At 38.9% G+C, this 24,236-nt stretch overlaps 1 protein-coding gene across 3 annotated transcripts in view; it reads right to left on the bottom strand.

Moving 5' to 3' along the window:
* The window catches only part of LOC147164103 (zinc finger matrin-type protein 4), an 86,255-nt gene that overhangs the window by 31,475 nt on the left and 30,544 nt on the right, over positions 1–24,236 (bottom strand). For 2 of the 3 annotated variants that reach the window (XM_086093837.1, XM_086093838.1), the window contains exons 3-5: positions 23,485–23,577; positions 9,331–9,511; positions 135–377 (exon numbers count right to left, since the gene is read on the bottom strand). In XM_086093837.1, coding sequence (XP_085949963.1) covers positions 135–377; positions 9,331–9,511; positions 23,485–23,577 — 517 coding nt within the window. The remainder of the gene's footprint in view (positions 1–134; positions 378–9,330; positions 9,512–23,484; positions 23,578–24,236) is intronic. The other variant, XM_086093839.1, reaches the window with a different exon arrangement.

The following is a 24,236-nucleotide window of genomic DNA, read 5'->3' as shown; positions in this document are numbered from 1 at the left end:
AATGTTTGAAACATCCTACCGCGGATGTTAAAAATGATCTCCCCTTATCGTGTTTCCCTTTCATCCCAGCTGCCTTTCACTTGTCACTTGCATCGGCGGAGAGGTGTCTTTTCGGAGGGATTACGAGGACTGACCTGTGCTTTCCGTGGCATCCAGGCTTCCCGCAAGCTGCTCCACCAGCCGTGCTCGGGCGGCATTCCTGCGATGCTTCTTGCCCTCGTAGTGCTGTTGGGCCATCAGCGGGTTGTTAAACCAGGCGCCGCACAGGCAGCAGTACTTGCCGGCTTCTCTGCCGCCGTTGCCGCTGACCACTGATGCGGATGGAGGAGGGGGACACGCCGTAGGGTCTGAGGGAACTGGGGTTGAAGGGGAGGAATCTAAGGGGTTAATGAGACGGGAATGTTAAAGGATTGTTAATGACATCCCAATACAAACACAAAAATTATGTCTAGATGATTTTTTTTTTTATGCTGCCAAAAAGACAGTCATATAAATACACTGTGTTACTACCTGAGCTGGATGGATGATGTAGCTTAATTGTGCTTCTTCTTTTTTTTTTTTACTAGTAATTAAATAGATGCATACTTCCCAAGAATAACTAGAAATAATACGCGTCCTGAAGCCCAGCTGGCTTTTGCAACTTCTTTCTGTTATCTTCCATTCCATTTCTATACCTCTGTGTGATATCTAGGGCCTATCCCAGGCAGGGTGAGTGGGGTTCCTGACTCAAAGAAGCGTGAAAAAGAACAATTGCAATTCGCCACTTTGGCAATTATTAGTCGGAACCAAGTGAAAAAAGAAGAGATCTTAAATGGATACTTGACTCATTGGGTAATTTAACAGCATTCAAAAAACACATTATTCCACTTGCTGTCAAAGATGACATCACCTGTGCTGAGGAAATGGGTAACGATCAATCACGTTAACCTGTTTTCTGGGTTTGGTCAGCAAACTGAGCCATGATTGGTCGTTACCTGTTTCCTCAGCACAGGTGATGGCATCTTCAGTCGACAGCAAGTGGAAATATTAGGTTTTAAATGTATAAATTGTTTATGAAAAATAATGAAGTTATCACAAAATATTTTCTTACTGTTGAAAATGGTTCCATGATTCAAGTATTCCTTTAACTCTTTGAGCGCCGGTATTATCAACGCGAACCCTAACGAGGAGCGCCAGCGACGGAAATTTCTGTTCGTCAACTCCTTTTTTTTTCCGTTGGAATTTGTGGGACAAAAGTCTTGGGCAGCTCAAAATAACTAACTATGGCCATCAGATGTCAGCATCGGGTCTCTTGCTGGATGACATCAACGTACATCAAAACAACACGGAAGCTTGTGAACATGTCGGATCTTTGGAAATTGGATCGCTACAAGCAGCTTGGCTATTTACTGCCAAAACAATTTGGTATCAAGGATCCAATGCACAAATACAGAAACACAACACATCCCCTCAGCCAAGCTCGTACTCAATCTTCCTGAGACATGTTAACCCACACGGGCTAATTTGAAAGTGAGTTTTAGACGAAGGGCAAAGAGCAATCGATCGTAGTGAGCCACATGTGTGAAACACAGATGAGGGTCACTAGAAGGTCGCTGGCCCTCCAGAGACCATCCTTCAAGAAACTGCCTCTCTTAAACTTGTACTTCAGAATCTTTTTGTTTCATCTTAACAACCGACATTAACTCAGTACAATAGATATATGGTGCAATGTTGTGTGTGTGGAATATATGCAGCCGTGCTGTACATACTCATGTATATATATATATATATATATATATATATTTAGGAGTGTGTGTGTGTATATGGGTGTGTGCAGTCCTCATGTATGTACTTCTCTACACATGTATACTTCTGTGAAGATTTCTTATTGCTGCACTTCTTATTTAACTTTAATTTTATCTCTTTCTATTCTGTTGTTTCTTCCTTACTGTAACTGCAGCTGGACGGAGTCCAGGAAAAAGTTCCCCACGGGGAAAATAAAAGTATATTGTATCGTATCGTATCGTATCGTATCTTTTATTCTCATACCTTCCTTTCCTGTATCCTCCTTCTCTTTTCATCCTTTTCCTCACAGTGAGGGAATGAAGCTAGACCCCCAGGTGACCCACTGCTCATGACATGACACTGGTTACCATGGTGATTGTCCATTAATAGCCACTAGCAATGACATGCCTATTGCGGCTCATGTCTTTGGCTCTGTGTGTGTTTGTTTGTGTGTACATGCCGTGTGTATATCCAAGCTTCCATGTGTGTGAATCAAGCTCCAGAATAGTGTTGACTGCATGTAAGGTTCAGTACATGTATATTTGGACACACGAGAGGTGGGGGTGTTAAGTCCACAGCCAAACTGCCTGATGAACGCTTAGAACGCCAGATGGCGTGTCCAAATGTGGCGATCCGCCATCCACAATGTGACAGTGTACCTTGAGTTGTGTTGCTGATGATTTCTGCGCAACAATACCACGCGTTCACACAAACAAAAACACCACTCATACATGAGTCATAACACCTCTTTCACAGGGACTGTTTACAAATGAAGAGCTCGCGTTACATGTTGACTTAATACTAACTTCATTAAACTTTGTTGAAGCTACTTGTCACAAAGACATTGTGGTGAGGAGCTGTGTAAAGATAATTGTTTTGGTCTATTTTACATTTTTGTGTCAGTCAGCGACATAACCAGAATTTGTACACAAACACTCTTTAACTGCACTATTTTTTACCTTACAGTGTGTCTGTGGTTTACAACTGAGATCTGTTCCACTGAGGAGGCACAACATACTTGTAACAGTAACACTGCATTAGCATAGATTAATGATAGACTACACCACATCCCAACATATGGGCTGCTTTTGGACAGTTTTTTTATATAGCACTTTATCTAAACCAAATGGTTCCCAAACCGCTATACATGCTGTCATGCAGGGTGCTGCTAGGTCCACTGGGAGCAAATCGGGGTTCAGTGTATTTTAGGCCACTTTGACATGGTCACCAGGGGTGAGGATCAAACCCAAAACTTCACGAATGGGAGACAACTACTCTGCCACTAAGCCATGCCGCCCCCCAATATATGACGTTGGTCAAAAGCCATTACATTGCCATTACAGGAACGGGATTGTGTCGTGGACTTGATACAGTATTCTTTTGATTGGAGTTCTTTGGACTTTCCCTTTGATCTAACTATTATTGTCAATCCCATGAGTGCCCGTCAAAAGATATTCTAGAAACTTCAGCAACACTTATAAAATACTTTGTCACAGTCAGGAGCTCACTTTGCGATGGAGTTCTGTTCCTCCAGTGGCAAAGCAACCTAAATTTGTACTGACTGCACCACACTCTGTCACTAACATGCACCAGAGTAACCTTATTTTCATTTCTAAAAAAGAGGACACTTAGCCTGGCCTCGGGATAATTAAATAATACTCAAGGTTTACTCAAAGATCCTATACATTATAACTATTTTAACGTTTGACTAAAACTAATTTTTTTTTGTAATCCTACGCAATCAACCTTTTTTTTTTTAATGGGGCAAACCAGGATCAAACCCACGTCCTTCGTTTTGGCAGTGCAGAGCATTGCCAGTCAGTTAAAGTTTTGGGCCACCGATGCGGCTCAGGACCATATGTGAATGCTTAAGAAGTGAGGTGCCTAAAACTCTGACCTACATTAAAAAATGACACGTACACACAAAATCCGCCTTTCTTTTTTCCCTACAACCCTCGCCATAGACTTGGTAGCAGTCTGTGGGCTAACAGTTAAGGCATCCCATTTGTGGCGGAATGTAAAAACTTACATTTTCATTTATTTATTTAAAAAGAAAAAAAACGGACACCAGGACAGGATGTAAAAAAGTGGACATATCTGGGCAAAAGTTGGTAACCATAACCTAAGCTAATGCAGTATTAAGACAAAGTTATAGTAAGTACTCTGTATAATAAGCATTTCTAGTATGAACATTTTTATTAAATGAGTGTACCTCTGTCTGCCGCATGATGTCATATTTTTACGACACTGTGCAAACTAGTTCATTGTGCATTGTTTATAACCTCAAAACCGAGACGTCATAAACCGAGGAGCCTTGTGGCTATTTGATTCCACCCCAAAGTTGGTAGTTTTGAGACTTGGCAGAGTGCTATATATATATAAATGCCATATCATTTCCCTTAATCAATCCACTTTTATATTTGTGTCAATGTGAATGCAATGATTTATTTTCAACTGATATGTGACTGGAATGTTTTGTGTTGATATCCGGACCGCATTCATTCCACCTTGGCGGAGGTCTGAGCTCCATTGAGTGCCTTTCGGATTTCGTCTATTTTAGTGAGACTGTGCTAACAGAAACCTTGCAAGCCGATCGTTATTATATTTTTGGCTGCTCGTTCCACTAACCACGACTCGTATTCCCTTCTCCTCTTTTTGGCGCACCATACATCTCAATTAAAAACTAAACCCCTATGCCCTTTTACTGGTATTTAATTTTACGGATAGAAAAAAAAAAATCTCTGCACCTGTGTGTGTCTGTAGTGGCCAGCATGTGCTTGCTCTCTGATGCAAAAGGTAAAGATTCTTGGATGTATCTCTTCCCTCCACACCCTGTTCTCATGTTTTCCCACCCTGTCTTTTCTCGTGACTGTGATCTCTGCACACTGGAGCAGAAGTAAGTGATTTTCACGGAGTGGGAGTGAGATCTTTAGAGGGGGTGAGATGTGCAAACTGCAAAGAAGAATACAAAGTAGAAAACAGGTCCCTTTCAAAAGCTTCTCTTCTATGTGAGTCTGAAAACTGTATTTGCACTGCAGGTATTAATTCCCCATTCCCAGACTTAAAAATCGATAAATAGATAATATTACTGTATTTTCTCGTGACTCATCTGATATATGTGTTTATGGTGCACAAGAAACAAACCTGCATGTGCACGGGCCAAAAATGCAGAAAAAACAACTAGACAAGGCATCTACATGGACGTAAACAACAATAATATAAATATTTGATATGGACATACTTGTTTAGTTGGCTTGGACTGACTCAGTGGTTTAAATGCAGTTTAGATCAATATTACTCCAATGGCTGTTGTTTTCCTTATTGAATGATTATGAACATCTAAACATATCGTTTTTAACGCTAATTTCTGTATTCCAAATGTATTCAATCTCAACTAAATTGTTATCCACCTTTGGGAAGGACATGACTCTGATCTGAAGATATAAAGTACAATTCCACAAATCTGGGCAATTTCAAAAATTTTGCAGCTCCCTGGGCATCCTTCCGTCTGTCAGTCCGTATTTTTTTTAAGCCGAACCAAACTGTAATCGTCAGTTTGTCATTTTATTCTAACCACGCTTCCGTCATCACTTTGTCACCACTATTTTAGGAAAGACGGGCAAAGGTGGGCAGTCTGTTATTTGCCAACAAAACAGGCACCAGTCAATGAGGGACCGAGAGGTCCGTCGGTGCTTGACCCGGTTAGTGACGATTACACTAACGGACGAAAACACACTTTTGTCAGTGCTTAGTCCGTCATATTTTTCTAAATTTAACGGGCATCCGTCAGTAACGGACTGACAGACAGTCCATCATTACTTGACTGAATGCCCACCTCTGCAATTCCATGTGTGTGTTTTTTTCTCTTTCCATTGTCTATGCACCTGCAAGCTTTAGCTGTAGGTTTGATTTCCCACGGGAGTGTTATTTGGGTTGACCCGTTATTGACAGATTTCAACGTCGGCCAATACGCACAGACAGGGCAGATCCGATCTGTCCACATTGACGAATCCAATCCAATTCATATTTGAATTGCATGATTCCGACCTGATATCTGACATTTGTCATAACTGGACCACATGGGAAAAGCTAATAGGAGTTGTGTCACTTGAATTATTTAGTATAAATGCAGCCTTATGCTGCATTCGAGGATGGTCGGAAGTCATATATATATATAAATATATATATATTTTTTTTTTTCCAGTTCCAAGCTGAAAGCGTTCAAGGCTAAAATAAACAACCAAAATGGCGGATAGTGATAAATTGTTTTTTATTTTGGTCCTCAAAACTCATTTTGACCTCCAGTAAACTTGTCTTCTCGCAATTTTGCTTCATTCATTGTTTTCTATCTTATTACATAAGAATTCCATACAGTTCAGTAGTTCACCGTATAATTTCATGCAAGGAGATGAGATAGCGGCATACTGTCACATATGTTGTCTTACGTGAAGTCATGTCGAATATTTATGAATGAAGAAAGCTATCTAGTTTTATACTAGAGTAAATTGTGTTTTACCATTCACGGTCTGTGTTTCCAAAGGGGTCGCCATTGTAGAGTGGCGTCACATGTAGTCCGTCGGTGAAGTCGGGGTAGGCACTACTTTTTTTTTCTGAATTCGCAAGTGGAATTTCTGAGTTTAAGGTGCCGTTCCCGTACACACTCTCTGATTTGAACTCGGAAAAGTCAGACTTCCGATTATCCTCGAATGCAGCATTAGTGTCGTAACCTCCTGAGATGGAAACATGAATGCACGTTTCAATGTGTTTCTTGTGTTAAGCAGTACGTTTTGTATCAGTAGTGTAGTTAACAAAATTGGTATTTTATTATCAAGCTTGGTATAATGACCTACCGTACCAGTTTTTCACGGGTGCCAACCAAAGGGTAAAGTTACCTTTAGGGTGGATCTTGATACACTGTATTTAATTGATTGATCCATGAAACTTCTGTATGACAATGTAAATGGAATTGGAAGAATGAAAAACATGCTATTTCTAAAATTTGCATTTCATGTTAATCTTTCTCGTTAATCAATATTTACAGGTCACCATTTCTGTTCATTGTTGATAAATCATGGGTTGCATTGCTTAGCTTCAAAATAGCATTTCCGAATAGACAAACTACAGCCAGCATACCAAACTGTCTAAAAGTTACCATTCAATCTAAGTGCTTCATAAAGGAGACACAAGCTAAAGCATGGCTAAAGTAAGTATGTGTGTTCATGTGTCTCGTCAGATGTCAGATTGAGAATGAAGGCTACCTTGGACTTCAATCCCAGATTAAATGCTTCTCCTCTCTCCCAGGATGCCTTTTTCTGTTGCTCTCTTACAACTGTTTGCTTTCTTTAGATGGGTAAGGTTCTTACACTAGAGGAAACTGCACACCAGTGGCATATCACCAAAGTAGGGCAAAGTTGAAGAAAAAGTCACTTTGGGGCTCATTTTAATGCTCCTTTTTGTGAGCGTGCAAAATCTGCAAATTCATAGCTCTATGAATTGTGACAATAAATCCAATTAGAGTCACATTATATAAAGCCTCCCTGGGGACGACTCAGTAGCGTCAAGACAACCTCATTTAAAAAAAAAATCATGAGTTTGAACAAACATTAATTCATCTTCATTAAGCTTCACCGTCCGAGATTTCCCTCTTGGGCCTCAGAAATGTTTGCAGACATTTCCTTTCCTCTGAAGCAGACGAGACGTTTTGACCTGAAGGTTGACTAAATATTTCTATAAAAAGACCTGCTTTCAACTAAAATAGTTTACATTGAAGCAATATAAGAACACACAGTATATGCAGTGTGTGCTTGTTTGTATAATAGCACACAAGATCATTTTGATCTTTAGAGCAGGAACATCAGGATCCACTAGTGGAATTCAATAAAAGTATTGAACTTGAAAGGAATCAGATTATTGTCTAAAATGTTTGCTTGTCTTATTTTGATTAACCACAACAGATGATATTTTTGAAGGAGAAATACAGAAATCAGACAATGATTACTGTTGAAGTTAAACATGGCTCTAAACGATTACTCGATTATAAAAAATTGTTTAATTTGATAATTGATTAGTTGTAATCGATTAATTTTGACATCTCATCAAACTGTATCCTTTACGATGATCATTAGCAGACATGCATACTAACTAATGTAATTTTTGAATAATAGTTTCCTCTAGTGAGCATGGAAAGTTTCTATACATTAAAAACTGTAGCAAGTGTAACTACTGTTGGTATCCTTTGAAAAAATATGAACGTATGCTTTCCCTATTGATCAGAAATACCGTACACAAACTTCTTGGATTGGCACGCATGCTTTGAAAATCGTATAGTGTGATTATATTTTCAAGGTAAGGTTTTACATAACTCTCTTTTTTTTTCAAATATAGTATAGCGTATTCTGTCAATCAGTAGCTCATGGTTTGTGGTGATGCTCATAGTAATGAATGAAATGAAACAAATACATTCCTTGGATTAAAAAAAAAAAAAAAAGGAAAAAAGAAGTGCATTCTTGACTTAGTTACAATTTTACAGATAGAGAATTCCACACATAATACCTTGTTGAACAGGATAGTTTCATCCAACTATCTCACGGTGAAACATTTAACCACTTGCTAACGGGGACAAATGGTGGAAATTTGACTTTGTATTCAAATAGTAGTTCTCTGGAGTACCTGCCCACCCAATATTACATGAGTAAATTAGCCAGTGGTGTCCACCCGCAAGTGCTATTCATACGGATACAAAGAGGTGAAATGTCTCAAAAGCTCCAATAACATGTCTGCAATAAAAGTCACTAGATTTGTTGCTCATCACTGAAACAAAATATTTGCAAAATATAGAAATGAAGTCACCACGCTAGCAACGCAGAGTAAGTAGGTGCTCACTTTGCTTAGATGCCCTTGCTGTACACCAGTCTTCATGGTCACGAAAGCTGTGCTTGGCATTTTTATGAGACTGAACCACCCCTCAAAAACGGCATGATTTGAACAAGTGTCAAGTGGGAGTTAATGCTGCTGTAATTCTTTATCATTTGTATATTTTGAGAATGTGAGACCTTTTACTGCACCAAATCAGGAGGGTAGGGCTGCCCGATTATGAAGAAAATATTAATCACGATTAATTTGGTAATAATTGAAATCATGATTAGAACAATCATTTGTTTTTTTGGTTCAAAACAAGAAAATGTTTAAACGTAAAAAATATTAAAACATTATATAAAATTATTTGAAACACTATAATCATGCAAGTTTCTTTTGGACTAAACAAGATTTATTAAATTAATTATTTAAAAAAATAAGAAGCAAATATACACATTTAAAAAACTCTAAATTAGTATTAACAATCTTTTATTTTGTATATGATTATGCCAATTTTGTAATTGTGGAGTGTAATAATTGAAATGTAATTGAATTTCGATTAATTGCACAGCCGTACAGGGACTTGTTTTAAATTGTGAAAACACATATGTCTTCCTTCAGTTATCAAACACTTGAGCACATTGAGGGTGGCTCCTCTACTGTTCTAAACCGTCATCAGTTTGTCAAGATGGGCTGGACTTTGTTGAATACCTGCGTTGGTAGGCTGCGTGGTCAAGGCTGCGGGGCTGCTCGGAGTCTCACCTAGCACCAGGCGGACTCTCTTGGCATGTGTTTTTCCCTGGTAGTGGGACTGAGCCACGATGGCCGAGGTGAAGAACATGTTACACAAAGTGCAGCACTTGTTTTTGTCCACCTCTGTCTCGTCGCAGTCCTAGAAGTTGACAGAGAGGAGCACAGTGGTGAGGAGTTGATGGGGGTAAGACACACGGCACAGATGGATAATCAACTGATCATTACACTTGGGAACGACACTGTGGCATCATTTCATCATGTTGGAACATTACAAAGGATGGTGAAGCGGATGAGGCGCACAAAGAAAAAGAGCAACTGCCGGAAAAAAAAACTCCACTACCATGTACACACGCACAACAAAGCCGAGCTTTATTTCTCTTGAGCTGTTCCCTCTTCTTTGTTCTTGCCCATCTGGTGTATAGGCTGGAACAGGATGTGAAAAATCTAAGAATACTCAGTAAACCCAGAGAGGTATACACAACAGGCTTCAACTTAGGTACAGAGAAGCCATGTAAACAGTCTAATATACTTGCCTATTATATATGCACACAGATGCACACTGGACAAATTATTAGGTACATCTGCACAATTGAATATGCTGATTTCTGACCATTGGCACCCTAATGTAGTATATGAGATCTCATCAGGCATGTTGCAGGAAATTACACAATCATTCCATTTAATTTGTCCGAAAATACATCTTTTGCTCATTTACCTAGGCAAGTGACATATACAGCCAAGCAGAACAATTTAATGTTGGGTATGTCAGCTTTGTGTTCAATCCTTTTTTTCCAGTATTTTTGACGGCACCATCCAAGATTCTCTATGGAACCTCTCCTATTCTCTGCCTATAACAAAACTACAACTGCTTCTCACAGTAATATAGAAAATATTGCTGATATTTTCCCAAAGGTTAGTAAACCATTCCATTTAAAAGGGTTCACACTGCTTTTTGTGGTACCTCCTATTGGGACACTTTTGACCATGATGGATAGTCTGGATTGTAACAAGATTAAAAGAAAGTAGTATTCCACTTTTGTCTGTGACATAAATCTGCTGTTCATGTTCAGAGTCCTGTCTGGTTTCCTTGTTCACGTCTCTGCTCACTTTGAGGAGTCGATTCATCCACGCTTGTGCGCTCAACCGTCGTCTTGCGTCACTTTGGCTCTCTGTGACTTCTTTTCACACCAGCGCTTCCGCTAGTCCAGGTGTCAAGCTGAAGGACACCAACCTCGCTCGGGTCAAGAGGGTTGAGGGTAAAAGAGAAATGTGTGTGACACCCTCATCTGTGTGTGTGTACGTAAGGGCTGTCAGCTCTGCTTAGCATCACGGTCATAAATGTTGAGGACACCTTCACCTTCCAGGCTTTGCTATGTCTCAGCTGTCCCCACTTTCTCTTTTGCCTCTTTACACTCGCTCTCTTGCCTTTCTATATTTGCTTTCCTCCTCCCCCCTGTGGGCACGAGGCTCACTGACTGTGTGTGTGTTGTAGGATGAAATATTTATCGGTATTGGCAGGTTTTCCACCGGCCCCCTCTCCGGTCCTCCCCCATGTCGCTCCCCTCCATGCTGTGATCCTCTTCCCGCTCCCCTCAATTCCACGAGTGCAGTCGCCGTCTGTGTTGGCACACGTCTGCTTTATTGTGCTGGCTTGGTATTGACGGAGCATTGTTTATGGGTACCGCATACACATGACTGGAGTGTACGTAGACTAGTAATTATCTCTGCCAAGGGAGTTGGCTATTATTGGCTTTATTTTGTGTGCTGCAACTTCTTCAGCATGTATTTTTAATGATACGCTATCTAGGTACCCTTTCACATATGTTCATTGGGTAGAGAATCCATACATTAATAACATTTAACGAAATATGAGTCTGACGGATTATAGACTTTAAAAGAGTCTAAAGGCATATCTTCTTAGACGAGCTTTTTTGTTGTTTAGTATTTTTTTTCTCAAGTTTTTTGTTTTAAATGTTTAGATTGCTTCTACTTGGAATAGCATTTTGCTGGCATTCACTTGTTAAAATAACTCCTGTTGATACTCGACTATGGTATTCAGCTTGATTGATGAATGATTAATGAACAACTAATTGATTACAATATTATTTGGAGGGATCGTAGGAACAATTTCTGATTTTTCGGAACTCCTGTTTTGAGCACCATAATGTTGCTCAGAGAGGTTTATCAGCACTACATAGGTATTGCTCAAATTCCTATTGCTGATGTTATGTTGGCCTTCTTTAGGCAGCAAGCTAGTTGATGCTGAATTAACAGAGCATTTGACATTTTCAGCCATGTAGTGCTGTTTTCCATTTTGTTTTGGCTCAATTGCTTGAAGGCACCATTAACTCAGTCACTGCCATGAACGTTTATATTCATCAAGCGGAATCCAACCAATTTACTGCCACTGACGAATATATCCAATAAGGATATTTTTTTACAGGTAAGTGTGGAAGAGGGGCTTTAAAGCACTTACTAATGGATCCCTGTTGATGGCTGTGTTAGATAGCACATTTTGAATAGACTCTCGAAGACTTTATATGTATGGTGTAAGCAGAGTACATATTGTGGTAGGTAATAGAAAGTGTGTATCACCATTGTGAGAAATGATGCAGTTCATGGACTGACATCAATATCGCTCTAGGTATGCTTACATTTCTTTATGTTTAAAGAAATTATTTTGCATTCAAAAGTCCTTTCTCAGTTTTGCTTTTGTTGTTTCACTATTAGAAGTGACACAAAAGCAATATATATATATATATATATATATATATATAGTCAAAGTCATTGTTCTGAATGACGAGTTTTCACAAAAACAAATTTTCTCTGCTTTTTGATCAGAAACCTGCATTTTTGGCGAAACCAACCCGACTTTGACAGCTGATTACTGAATAAATAATAATGCTAGAATCAACCTTTTTTTCTGGCAAAAGAAGAGTGCCTACTATTTTTTGGGGGTAGGTTTGGTGTTTATATTGTCGCAAAACAATATTCTGTGCATCTTGAAAGATCAGTCAAACTTTTCTAAAACAGTTGGCAATATGGGGAACTACGTGTATGCTTTGAAAATTGCTGGCAGTGAATAAGTAAATGAAAATAAATCTTCACAAAAAATATTAACCAAATTACAAGTTACAAGTTACAATCAATGATTTATTACACCCATAGATGATATTAAAGACTAAAACAATACATGTGGTTATTTATGCCAGGCAACACATAGAACTCAGATATTTTGTGCAACACTAGTGACGTAATTTATACCCAAAATCAATGGTGTGCAGGACCCCTAGTGGTGCTCACACCCTTGCCCCTCTGCCCTCTCTCAAAAAAAGTGCCCTTTGGAAAGTTATTTTTGTTTTTTGTTTTTTTAATAAACACTTTACTAAGGACAGGTCGATGTTGATACAATCTTTTAGAAAAGCTGCGTAATTAATCGCGTGTGAAAAAAACAATATGCATCCCCTGCGCACACGCACCCGACCTAGCTCTCTCGCTTCCTTTGTCACATGAACGCTAATTACCCATGGTCGCGGTGTGGGACAGACACACACACGCATCTCCTTCCCCTGCTGCTCCACCCCAGCCAGGTAACTGTGTTATGAATCCAGTGAAATTGTATTGTTTGTTCGCATAAATTAGCCGATATTAGCCACCTAGTTTAAAATGCTATATGCTAATTCAATAATAGATAACATGATAACCACCACATAGTAAGACTAATGAGGGTGAAAGGAAGCTCTCTGTGTTCCGTGCATTGAAAAGCATTGGACTTTGTTTTGTAATTTGATTTCTGGGGATTATTTTGACTTCAAAATGTGATTAACTGTTGTTTGTGTCTGGTTTGTATTATGCTAGTAGTCACAGGCAAAAACAATCCAAGACGTCATTGGTGATTGATGCATTTGCATTGAGTTGCATTGTGGAAATATAAGAAATGCTCGGATGTTTGGAATTGTCAATTGCCTGTGAAAAATACCCTTTTGTCTTCTTGTAATGATGACAACAGTCAGTCTTATTCGTTCTCAAGCCATTGGTCTGTTTGGTTACAATTGGTCTATTTATTTAGTAATTGTAGCATAATGCCTAGAAAGGAGAGGCTGAAAAAGGGGAAAAGAAAAGGAGCTACAGCAAGCAGTGAAGGGAAGCATCTCGCTGCTCTCTTGGATGAAATCAAAGACACATGAAGATGAAAGGTCAGACTCAGAGTCAAGGCCAGAGAGAGTCATGTTAACTAGAGTTTAGCACCTTTTAAGATCCAATTTTTATATTGATTTGATCATTTAGGTTAATTGTACTGAAAAAAATCTTATTTTTAAGTAGTTTGTACTAAATCAGCAGGCATGAAGCTATTATTAGCTAAATTATTAGTTATTATTTAGTACAAACCATAACTGTAAGTTACTTCTATGCAAGTCTTGCAGTCATGTTGCCCTAATAGGCTGTTATTAAAACTAGCTGTGGGGTATTATTAATTATTATTATATGTGTGTAATGTTTATTTAAAAACTTTTATTGACTTTTCCGAACATCGGAGCATTTCTGATATGTCTCTAATGCAACACAATGCAAATGCTTCCTTTTTACGGTGAAAACAAACAGCAGATTGTAATGCTTTTTTCTGTGACTATCATACAAACGACATCTCATCACATTTTGAAATCAAAATAATCCTCACAAATCAAATTGCAACAATCCATACGGCAACCCTTTTCAATGAGCAGATAGATTTCGTTCACCAAATTGACGGCCATCTTGACTTGTGACGTCATCTCGTAATTGTCATTAAGGTATTTTCCTTGTGCACAAAAAATGCCCTTTTTTCCCCGCCGGAGCACTTGCCCCCCAAAATCTCTGTGTACGCCATTGCCCAAAATGTTGGTTCAATTTCGAATTTGACGACTTAATAGGTTATTATAATTAACTATATTTATAATCGGCGATATGTATAAGGAGGTGCAATTTTAGGGTAAGGTAATTAGTTTTAACAACAAATGCCCTTGTACCCCCCAAAAAACACAATATGTTGCATACAGTACACACACAATAAAGACTGTCAAATCCAAATGAATTTACACCTGACACCAAAATGACATTGCTAATGTTCAAACACTTAGACCTTATAAAACCTCATTAGATAAAGTTGCAATTTGAGGCATATTAGTAGGATTCCGTGATATATTGGCAAATTTGATCAAAATGGAATGACATTTGATATTTATGATGAGGTAAAAATGGCTGTTTAGTAAAATTATTGACCATAAACCCACATGCTTATGTGTATGCCGGCTGAGGATCTTTATTTTCCATTCAGATTGGACATTTGACACCAATTTTACATGGAGATTCCAATTTAACGCTTCCATCTTTGTAAAATCCCTTCAGCTCAAGTTGTAATTTGATGCACATCATTGTATTTTGTTTTGTGTGCTTGGATACAGAAGATATTCCAAACATGGATGAAACTGTAGCTCCTGTTAGCATGACATTGTTGCCGCGCCTCATTGATTTTTGCAGGTGAGAAATGTCTTGTTAAATCCGTGCAGTCTATAGTCGCGCCATTTCCATATTTATTCATGATCGTGTCATGGGAGCCACAAGTACAACCAAGTTACATCCATCCCTTGCTTTCGTGCCTATGCATTCATCCCTTGTGCTCATTAGCATATCTTCTTATTCTGCTGTAATGCGTACTCGCTGCTCCTGCGCTCATTTTTCTCACTCATTATTATCCCGTTATTCTTTCTCCGCCACTTCGCCTACTTTATCTCCTCTCCCGTGTGTATAAGGATGCTTGTTCCGCCAAAATCGTCTCGAGGACTATCAACTGCTTTGGTACCTGTCAAAACACTAAAAAGCAAACAAATACGTTTCAAACAATTTGAGTGTGTGTTTGCATGTGTGTCTGTTGGCACTCCACTGAAACAAATTAGATGATAAACAACACTGATGACTCAACTTTTGCCAAGTGTCATTAAGCATCCACAGTTAATTTTGAGTCTTTTGACTTTTCTGTATGTTTGACTTCCATTGTTTAACGCCTTAAATTAAAGGGCAAGTCAACCCAAACATTTTCTTTATAATAATATGAAGTATGTGCCCCCTCTCCGACAGAATTCTGATTAATATTGAGTTTGTGGATAATGAGTTAAGTGTCAAAATCTACCTGTTTTTATCCATCTCAGGGGGGCGGCCATTTTGCAACTTGCTGTCAACTAAAAATGACATCACAGTTGCTCAGTAACGACAAATCACTCCTCACCTGTTTTCTGAGTTTGGTCATGTGACATTCACAAGCTGAACAGTCATTGGTCGTTACCTCAGCTCTGAGCAACTGTGATTTTCAGTCATTTTCAGTCGACAACAAGTGGCAAAATGTCCGCCCCATGAGATAGATAAAAATGAGTGGATGGATGGATTTTGCTGCTTCATTCATATTCATAACGCATACTGACTAGCGAGGCTACATAGAACATATTATTGTAAAGAATATTTTTGTGTTGACTTCCTCTTTAAGGCTGGGAATCACAAAGTAACTCATGATACCATACTATTGATCGTATCACGATACAGCGAAAACTGTACAATACATTATAATGATGTCTAATTAAAGAAGACAAACCTTGGATGTACTACACACAATATAGAATTTTTTTTTAACCACAATGTAGTTAACAGATAAACAGTTAGCTTTGCATCTTCTTTTTCTTCTTCACAATAATACTTTTTCTTCTTCTTGGTATTTACCAGCAGTCAGGATGCCCGGTGGCACTGCATGCTCCCTTGCACAGGTCACGCTTAAAACTATAGCAGACATCTGGTGTGGAGCTCCTTCCTATTTTAATAATACCATATTACAAATCGCCGATTGTCGTTAAAAAAACTACAGAATAAAATTGGTAATTTACATCCAGTGCATAAAGGATGACGTGACTATTCAATCAGTTGAAATAATCACAAGGACACAAACTTAGCTTTCATCAAACAATATTTTATACTGGTGTATCTAAGAGTGCATTGTTAGAGATAAAATAATGGGAAAAAAAATCCCACATCTATCTTGACTATAATATGTTGATTATTGTCTGTGTGTATGCTATTTTATCCCCCGCCTGATGTCTGAATCTCTGAATATTTTGTCTCTTTCTGCCTGTCGTACACCTCACAATAGGCTCCTAATTAGCTGTGTTTATCTTTCTCTCCTTCTGTTTTGCTTTCCGTGTGCTCCTACTCTTACTGTGCTGCGTCCAGGCGCCGTGGGACACATCGCTGCTAAATATACACTTGAAGGACGCTCCCATTTGGAGGTCGAGGATGAAGCGCTTGAGAGTGTAAATTAAAAAAGAGGAGGTGATGCAAATATTGTGTTTTTTACTATTTTACTATCTTCTGCCCTTTTTGTCAGGTACGTCGCGTGTGCAAAGCCGCGAGGAGAAGTAGATGAAAACATGTATCACGTCCCCCACCTCTTCACACACACACGCACAAATGTCCCCACCTCGCTTTCATCTGCGAGCACCTTTACGACCTAGTTTCTCCGCGTTTTATCTCTACTCCCAAACAAAAAGAGCCACAAAAAGCTCTAGGCATGGCATTTCACACCGAGTAAACATTGGCATTTCCTTCACTCTACCCAAATACCTTTGCACTTTTCCATTGCATGCACAAGGTCAACCCAGGTGAGAACAGGGGGACAGTTTTTAAATTATAAAATGTTCTGTTATTTTCTTTTGTTTGCAAACAAAGAATACTGAAAACTGACATTTCTAGAAAATTATATCACTTGCTTGTTTGGGTTTGTGATTCAGTGTTATAGTCCTAGTGTGTTTCTGGAACTTATTTGGCCGCTGGCATTTTATCTACTCAACTAAGGTCTGAAGGTTGCAACTGGGGGTGGGCCAGTGCTTGCCTAATAGTGGGGAGGACACTTAAATACTTTCCATCAAAGCCATAAAAATGGCTTTTCGGGATGTAGTGTTGACCCATAAATTTGCCGTAATTGCTAGTGGTGCAACGGACCACAAAAGTCAAGGTTCGGATCGAATCGCGGATTTGAGTCACCGATCAGATCGTTTTTCGGATCAGCCACAAAACAAAAAAAAAGAAAGAAAGATAAATAGTACTAGTAATAATAGTAAAAAAAAAAAAAATAATAAATAAATTCAAAATGTCTAATATAGGGTTTAGGAGCACAACTTTTAAGTGCAATATGAGGCACAAACATTCTTATTTTTACACGGTTCATGTGTTAAATAACAAGGTATTAATGGCATAAAGTTGGGTTCCTTTTATCTAAACAGCTAAGTTTGACATTTTGAGTTGAATGGTTTTCTTTTTTAATGGGTGTTTTATAAAATAAATGAAGACAAAGTTCTATTTATCTTTTTTTTTTAAACATGCAATTTAAGGCACTCCCCTTCCTTTAAACATGGAGAGTGAATTACAAAGTAGCCTTGGTCCAGAATATTGAAAAATAATTAAAGTACGATGTCAAACTTACTTATCAGCCGGCAGCCATATACTCAGACAGTCGTTGATCATGCTAATAGCTAGCCGCTAGCCACGTCGGAGACTTCTGCCGTGTCATACAATGACAGAGTAATTAATTAGCGGTTTCTTAGCGTCCTAAATTAGCGATTGAACATAAGTTTGGGATGGCGTTGTGTTGATGTTGGTCGCGATTACAATGTCAATAAACTATTATCAAGTAACGTCTAAAAGGGAAGTCAAGCTAGCCATCACGTCACAACATGGGCGAACTTCAAAGTAAAAGTGTACTTAATGCTTTGCTGTCAATGTATTACTGTATTTGGTAAACTTTATTGTGAAGTTAGACTTAGCGTGTATACTCCATTGAGTATGTTTCAGCTTTATGTCAGAATTGACTGTGAATGCGCACTTTGTTTTTGTTCCGCAGATCGGGCGGGATCCGAACCGTGGGGCCTGATCCGAACCGAACACGGTTCAATGTTGATCCGTTGCACCACTAGTATTTGCGACATAGTATCAGAGGTAGCAACAGAACAGTCTGTGTGTAAGGGGACAGCAGGACTGTCACCTTTTACTTTGAAAGTAATTCTCGCTGTGTAGGAGTTGAGACAATAATTGCCGCATTGACTTTACCAATAGCTTGAAGTCCATTAATCACCAAATTTTGAAATCACAAGATGGATGCCTACATCCTTCCTACATATTTTGACCTAGTGTAGTTGCCGTAGTTGGCAAGCAAATATGGCCGACCTTCTGCCTATGCATGCCTCAGAGTGTAATCGCAGCCTTCTTCAACCATACATGGTGGCATTTTCGCCCTAGAGAATTACATGAAAACGGCACAGAAAAATCAATGTATTAGAGTTAGGTGGCCTCAGCAAGTGGCAACGTAAGATGGCCGACAGTGGCTTCAATTCTTGCGATGACACTCTGTGATCTTGACAAACGTCTTCTTTTGAAATACATGTTTCCAGTGCCGCCAGCTGCTGGGATTTTAATGACTCTATGTCTTTCTGGTAATTTAATGCTAAATGAAACAAACTATCGTCTCTCCCGCGCACCATTTTGAATGTTACAAGGATTCGCTGAAGAGTAACATTGCTCACAAAGAATATTTCACAGCAAATTTCATTAAATGGTTCGTTTTGTAACTGGGCCGAAAAGGCAGCCTGTCCAGACCTACTCTCTTTAAATAAAGTGGGTGTGGCTTCCCAGGCTAGGTTAGCACTTTTTGCCTCACCCTTCTGAAGTTCTGGATTTGAATCTCGTCTCATTGTGTTAGGTTTATTAATACTCAAAATTGTAAAGTGGTGTGGATGTGAGTGTGAATGGTTGTTTGTCTTCTGTATGTGTGCCCTGCAATTGGCTGATGACCAGTCCAGGTTGTATCACCGAGTGGAATAGGCTCCTGCTCAGCCATGACCTTTAAGGACAAGCACAATTTAAAAAAGTAAAATAAAAAATGTATGGATATTATGGGAAAGCATAACCACCAGTGTGAAAACAAAAAGTACAATTACAGCTAAAAAAATTGCTAAGGTTTTAATGCTTGTTCAAAATAAGTAGATGATATAGAATGATCTTAAGCTATTAAACAAATTGAACAGGCCTGGATACCGTAGTTCATTCTTGGGTGTTGTCTGGGATGTCTATATTATTAACAATGTCACTCAGATAAAGTAAAGTGTAGAGAGAGTGCCAAAAACAAAGTCTGGAAGTGAATGCAAATAAAGTCATCCCTTGACAAGTGTTTGTAAGCTGTGCGGCATCCTACGAAAACAAACGCGAGGAAAGGTTATGAACGAAGTGCTGACCGCCGTAATACTCGCACTGTGTGAGTGTGAGCGAGTGTTTGTGTATTTAGAGCCCACATGAAGTGAAAGCCAGAAGGGGCTGAGTCATGTCTTGCTCACTTAGGAAGGCAGATGGAGACGCAGGTGTGATGTGTTGTTGTTTTTTTCAAAATGTGTATATGTCTGTGAGCAGGAACGTGTGTGTGCCCTTAACATGCCAATTGCATACGAGTAGGTTGTGTGGCACACATGCATGACATTTTGTGACATTTGTCACTCAGAGAAGAGGATGGAAGCTCGCATATGCCCTGATTTCCACTTGATTTGCTTTTTGTACAACTCCTTCATACCATACTACACATTGCTTTATTTCCCATGTGACTGGTAATGGACTTTGTGATGGCTAATGACATTTTTGTATGCATTGCAGAAAAGATCTCTACTGCTGCAATTTGTGCTATTTTGGATCGTAAACGTGACTTGACGGAATGGAAATGGATATGGATAGAAACTGCTGATATAGAAAGCTTGCAATGAGATTGGACAATGCTGTCTACACCATGTCCATTACTGGCACAATCACGATCGAAAACATGACATCAGCGCGTATCTTTTATTTACAAGCAGCCAGATGTTGTTTTGTTTTGGTATATTTTCATGACGGAAAAGTCTAGAGTGCCGTCAAACTTGAAATGAAGTAACTAAGTGAATCGTTTGTGAGCTGCTTATTTCCAAAAATGTGTCTGTAAGCAGAACGGGTCTGACCTGATATAATAATGCCATCACACTGAGTTACTCTGCCCATGACTTGCTCGCTTGGCTGGGTGAAGATCTGCCATTTTCAAGTGACCGCCAGTGACATGTTGACAGAAATAGTCTTTACACGATCAGGATTTTTTGGACCGATCGACGATCAGCGTGTTTGAAAACATGATAATCGTCATTGTTTTTGATAGATCTATTTAACTCATTCAAACCCCAAAATGTCTAAAAACGTTTTTTAATTATTTGCCCTTCACGCCCATAAACGTGTTTACACGTTTCTTGTGGGTTTTTTTTTAATGCAAGGGCATACAGAAGGCTTTGATGCAGCTCCTGACGTGAAGAGGTGGCTTAGAGCAATGTTAGTTATTTAAAAAACGGCCAGCAGGTGGCAGCAGTGCATAAGAGATCAGCCAGGGCAGCTCTTTTTTTCAGTGTTTTCAGTGGGAATGTGAATATTGACGAAACTTAGCTATATTCTAATGCTAACTGCTGCAAAACAAAAACAGATACAAAAAAATCCTGATGAAAGAAGAGACTCTAACCTTTCTTTTTTGAGGTTCCATGTTTTTATAGCAAAAGAGCATAATATTATGTGGGCTTTGCAAAATTTGTCAAAATCAAGTAATAAGGGAGTTGCTTCAGTGAAAATGGCTGGGAGTGAATGAGTTAAACAACTTTTATATTTACTCTAAACCTTTCAACCACCGCCATTCATGGGTGATAGGGACTGACCCTGCCCAACGAATAGCAAAAACCCATGTATATGAGTCGATCAATGACTGGGCAAATTAAGACAAGATTTGTTTTTGGCAGTATTATTTTTTTTATTATTAAATACAAAGCAGCTTGTGTTGAGTAATACTGCAAGAACCTGAAGTGACTGTGCCGTCCTGACAGTACTGGGGTTTTGATCTTTGTTTGTTATTGGTCCACAAATACATCTTGACAGCTTTTTTGCTTTGGAACTATAAAAAAACACAGTATGCCTCTGCCTTTCTGCTTTTAAATCACTTCAAATTAAAAACTAAGTATAATCTCTTTCTTTGAAGATGATTGCCCGGGGCTCTCATCCTATTTTATCATTTAAAAATGTGCGCATTTCTTAAATCATGGACACAGTTATGCAAATATTTGTGTGTGTTTTGGCACAAGGACTCAGGTTTGTTTGCTGACTGAGCTAACAACCAGACAAGGTCTCCTCCCTTGCTTTGTGTTTTGTGTGGCGGCACTAGAATTTACCAATTGATTTGTTTTTCCACCAGCTATGTCCACATCGTGTGTACTGTGTGTGTGTGTGTGTGTGTGTGTGTGTGTGTGTGTGTGTGTGTGTGTGTGTGTGTGTGTGTGTGTGGGTGTGTGTGTGTGTGTGGGGGGGGGGGGGGGTGTGTGCTGTGCTGTGCAGAACTTCCAGTCTTGGTAGATAAATGGACCATACGCTGTTATATGCTGAATTATTCTATTCACACCTTTTTTCCAATGCTTGGTGTCATTAACACACTCAGCTCTGTCTGTCATGCAATCACACACTGAGAGCCACGAAAAGCTCAACTTAATACCCAGACACAATCCTCACACACACACACACACACACACACACATTTGGATTGGAATGCACTGCCCTCTCCAGCCATTGCCTGCAGTCGACCGATACAGAGCTACTTGGCAGCCACTGAAGCTCACCAGAAACGGTACCATGACCTCTCTGGGGAGAATTACAGCCCACAAAAACCACACGAGTGATTCAACAACATATAAATCCCCACGGGCACTGCGCTGCCATGGCCAAGCTTGGGAATGGATGGTCCAGGCGGGTTACACTGGGGGAAATCAGGTTCTCTCTATGCTATATAGTCAGGTACAGTCAAGGACATCGTGACCCATTTTCACCTGCAAGTTGCTATTTTATCACGAGAAATGAAAATCATTGAGTTAAATGCCACAAAGTGGGAAAACATATATTTAATCTTTCCTCAAATAGTGGCCTCCACTCTAATAAATGTCACGGCTCAATTAGAAGGCTTGTGCATTGTCCACCTAATAAAAAACTGGCACACCTCAAATAACCACCTGAGGGTCAAAAATAATAAGTGACTGTAATTACATTTAAGATAATTTTTTTATGTATTCAACTTGTTTAGTATTACTACTATCACTACTACTACTACTACTACTACTACTACTACTACAAATAATAATAATAATAATAATAATAATAATAATAATAATAATAATAATAATAATAATAATAATAATAAAAACACATGCATCCATCCATCCATTTTCTGAACGACTTATGCTCACGAGCCATAAAGTTAAAAACTTGCTGCTGTAGGCAGTGCATCGCATTCCTAAGTGTGACACACAGCAAAAAAAATGTTGTTAGCCTAACAACATTGCCTGAGATATTTGTTAACATTAACAACAAATGCAACAAACGCGAAAATTACAGTTCAGCCTCAATTCAACTTTTGCAGATGACCTGGATGACTACATTGAATTTACACACACAAAGAGAAAGCACAAACTTTAGCAAGCACTTTGGTATTTTTTTGTTAAATTGTGCCAATAAGTTAAATATTACTTATGCAACTATACTTTTAGGCTAATATGTTATTACAGTATTTTGTTGTAAAATACCTTATTATTTTATGATTTGTTTAAAGGAAAATATTAAATATTTGTTAATAACAATATCATCACAATTAGAGACCTTCCCTTTAATAAACCCCTTACTAGACACCTGTTACTTCCTTGTGTTTTATACAAAGTGTCAATCAATGCCCTGTCATCCAAATCCTAAACTGAATTGATGAGATTTGACAGGTAAATACATGAACATGTTAAATTGACAATCTGGATGAGCACTGGTGTGATGTCTGCTTTTGTCCCTGCCTGCATATGCATAACAGGTTTCATTCAGATTGGATTCCATTTGACAGCACCATCTTTTTTTAGATTGACATAAAAATTGGCTGTAAACAAACATACACACACACAACAGCCTTCTTGGTGAAGCTTTACGCACACATCCAGCATGTAATGAGTACAGTGAGTGACAACATACCGGATTGTCCGGCCTGAGTCTCTTCGAAGGTGGCCCTCCATCTTCTGGGTGAAGCATATAAAAAAGACGCACCTTGTTGGCGTGTTTCTTGCTCTAGAAGAGACACACACAAAAAGAGACAGGAAGTAAGTGTCAGTTGATTTGTACCCTGGAAGACCACTGTGCGTATTAGTGCAGACAGGGTCTCCACATGTTGGTGTTGTGAGCCCCTATGTCTTGATTAGCAATAGTAATCAATGTATCTTGCCTTTTTGATCGAGTGATTGATCATAAATGTTTTCAGTCATCGGGCTGTGACAATTTGGATTGTCGCTGGTGGTACGAAATGTCTTACCTTGTATCTTTCATGCACCTTTGTAATGAGTCTAAACTATTCCAAGCAGAAACGCAGCACCTGAGGCTATATTCAAAATGACAGTGAGCTGTCCTTGAAGCTGCTCACTGTCACTTTAATGCGGCACAATGGAAATCAACGGAAAAGTGCTGCGGGCAAAGAAAATCAAATGATAGCATGTGTTTGTGTGCTAGGTTGACACGACTATCTCCCACTATTTGTAGGATTCTATTATAGCATGACCTCTGATAACCTCAACCATATGCTGTAATATGATTTAGCTGTGTCAAGATGCTTTCTTGCCATGTAAATCGGGAGTGAAAGGATAGATTAGATATTACATGATGAAATATCAAATATTAATATTGTGATATTGTATATTGTATCTTTGTATATTATTATCGTGTTGCATGTTTTG

Source organism: Leptonotus elevatus, chromosome 13 (assembly GCF_054856555.1).
Source record: "Leptonotus elevatus isolate MCC_2025b chromosome 13, RoL_Lele_1.0, whole genome shotgun sequence".
Lineage (NCBI taxonomy): Eukaryota > Metazoa > Chordata > Actinopteri > Syngnathiformes > Syngnathidae > Leptonotus > Leptonotus elevatus.
This window is presented reverse-complemented; position numbering and strand designations above follow the sequence as displayed.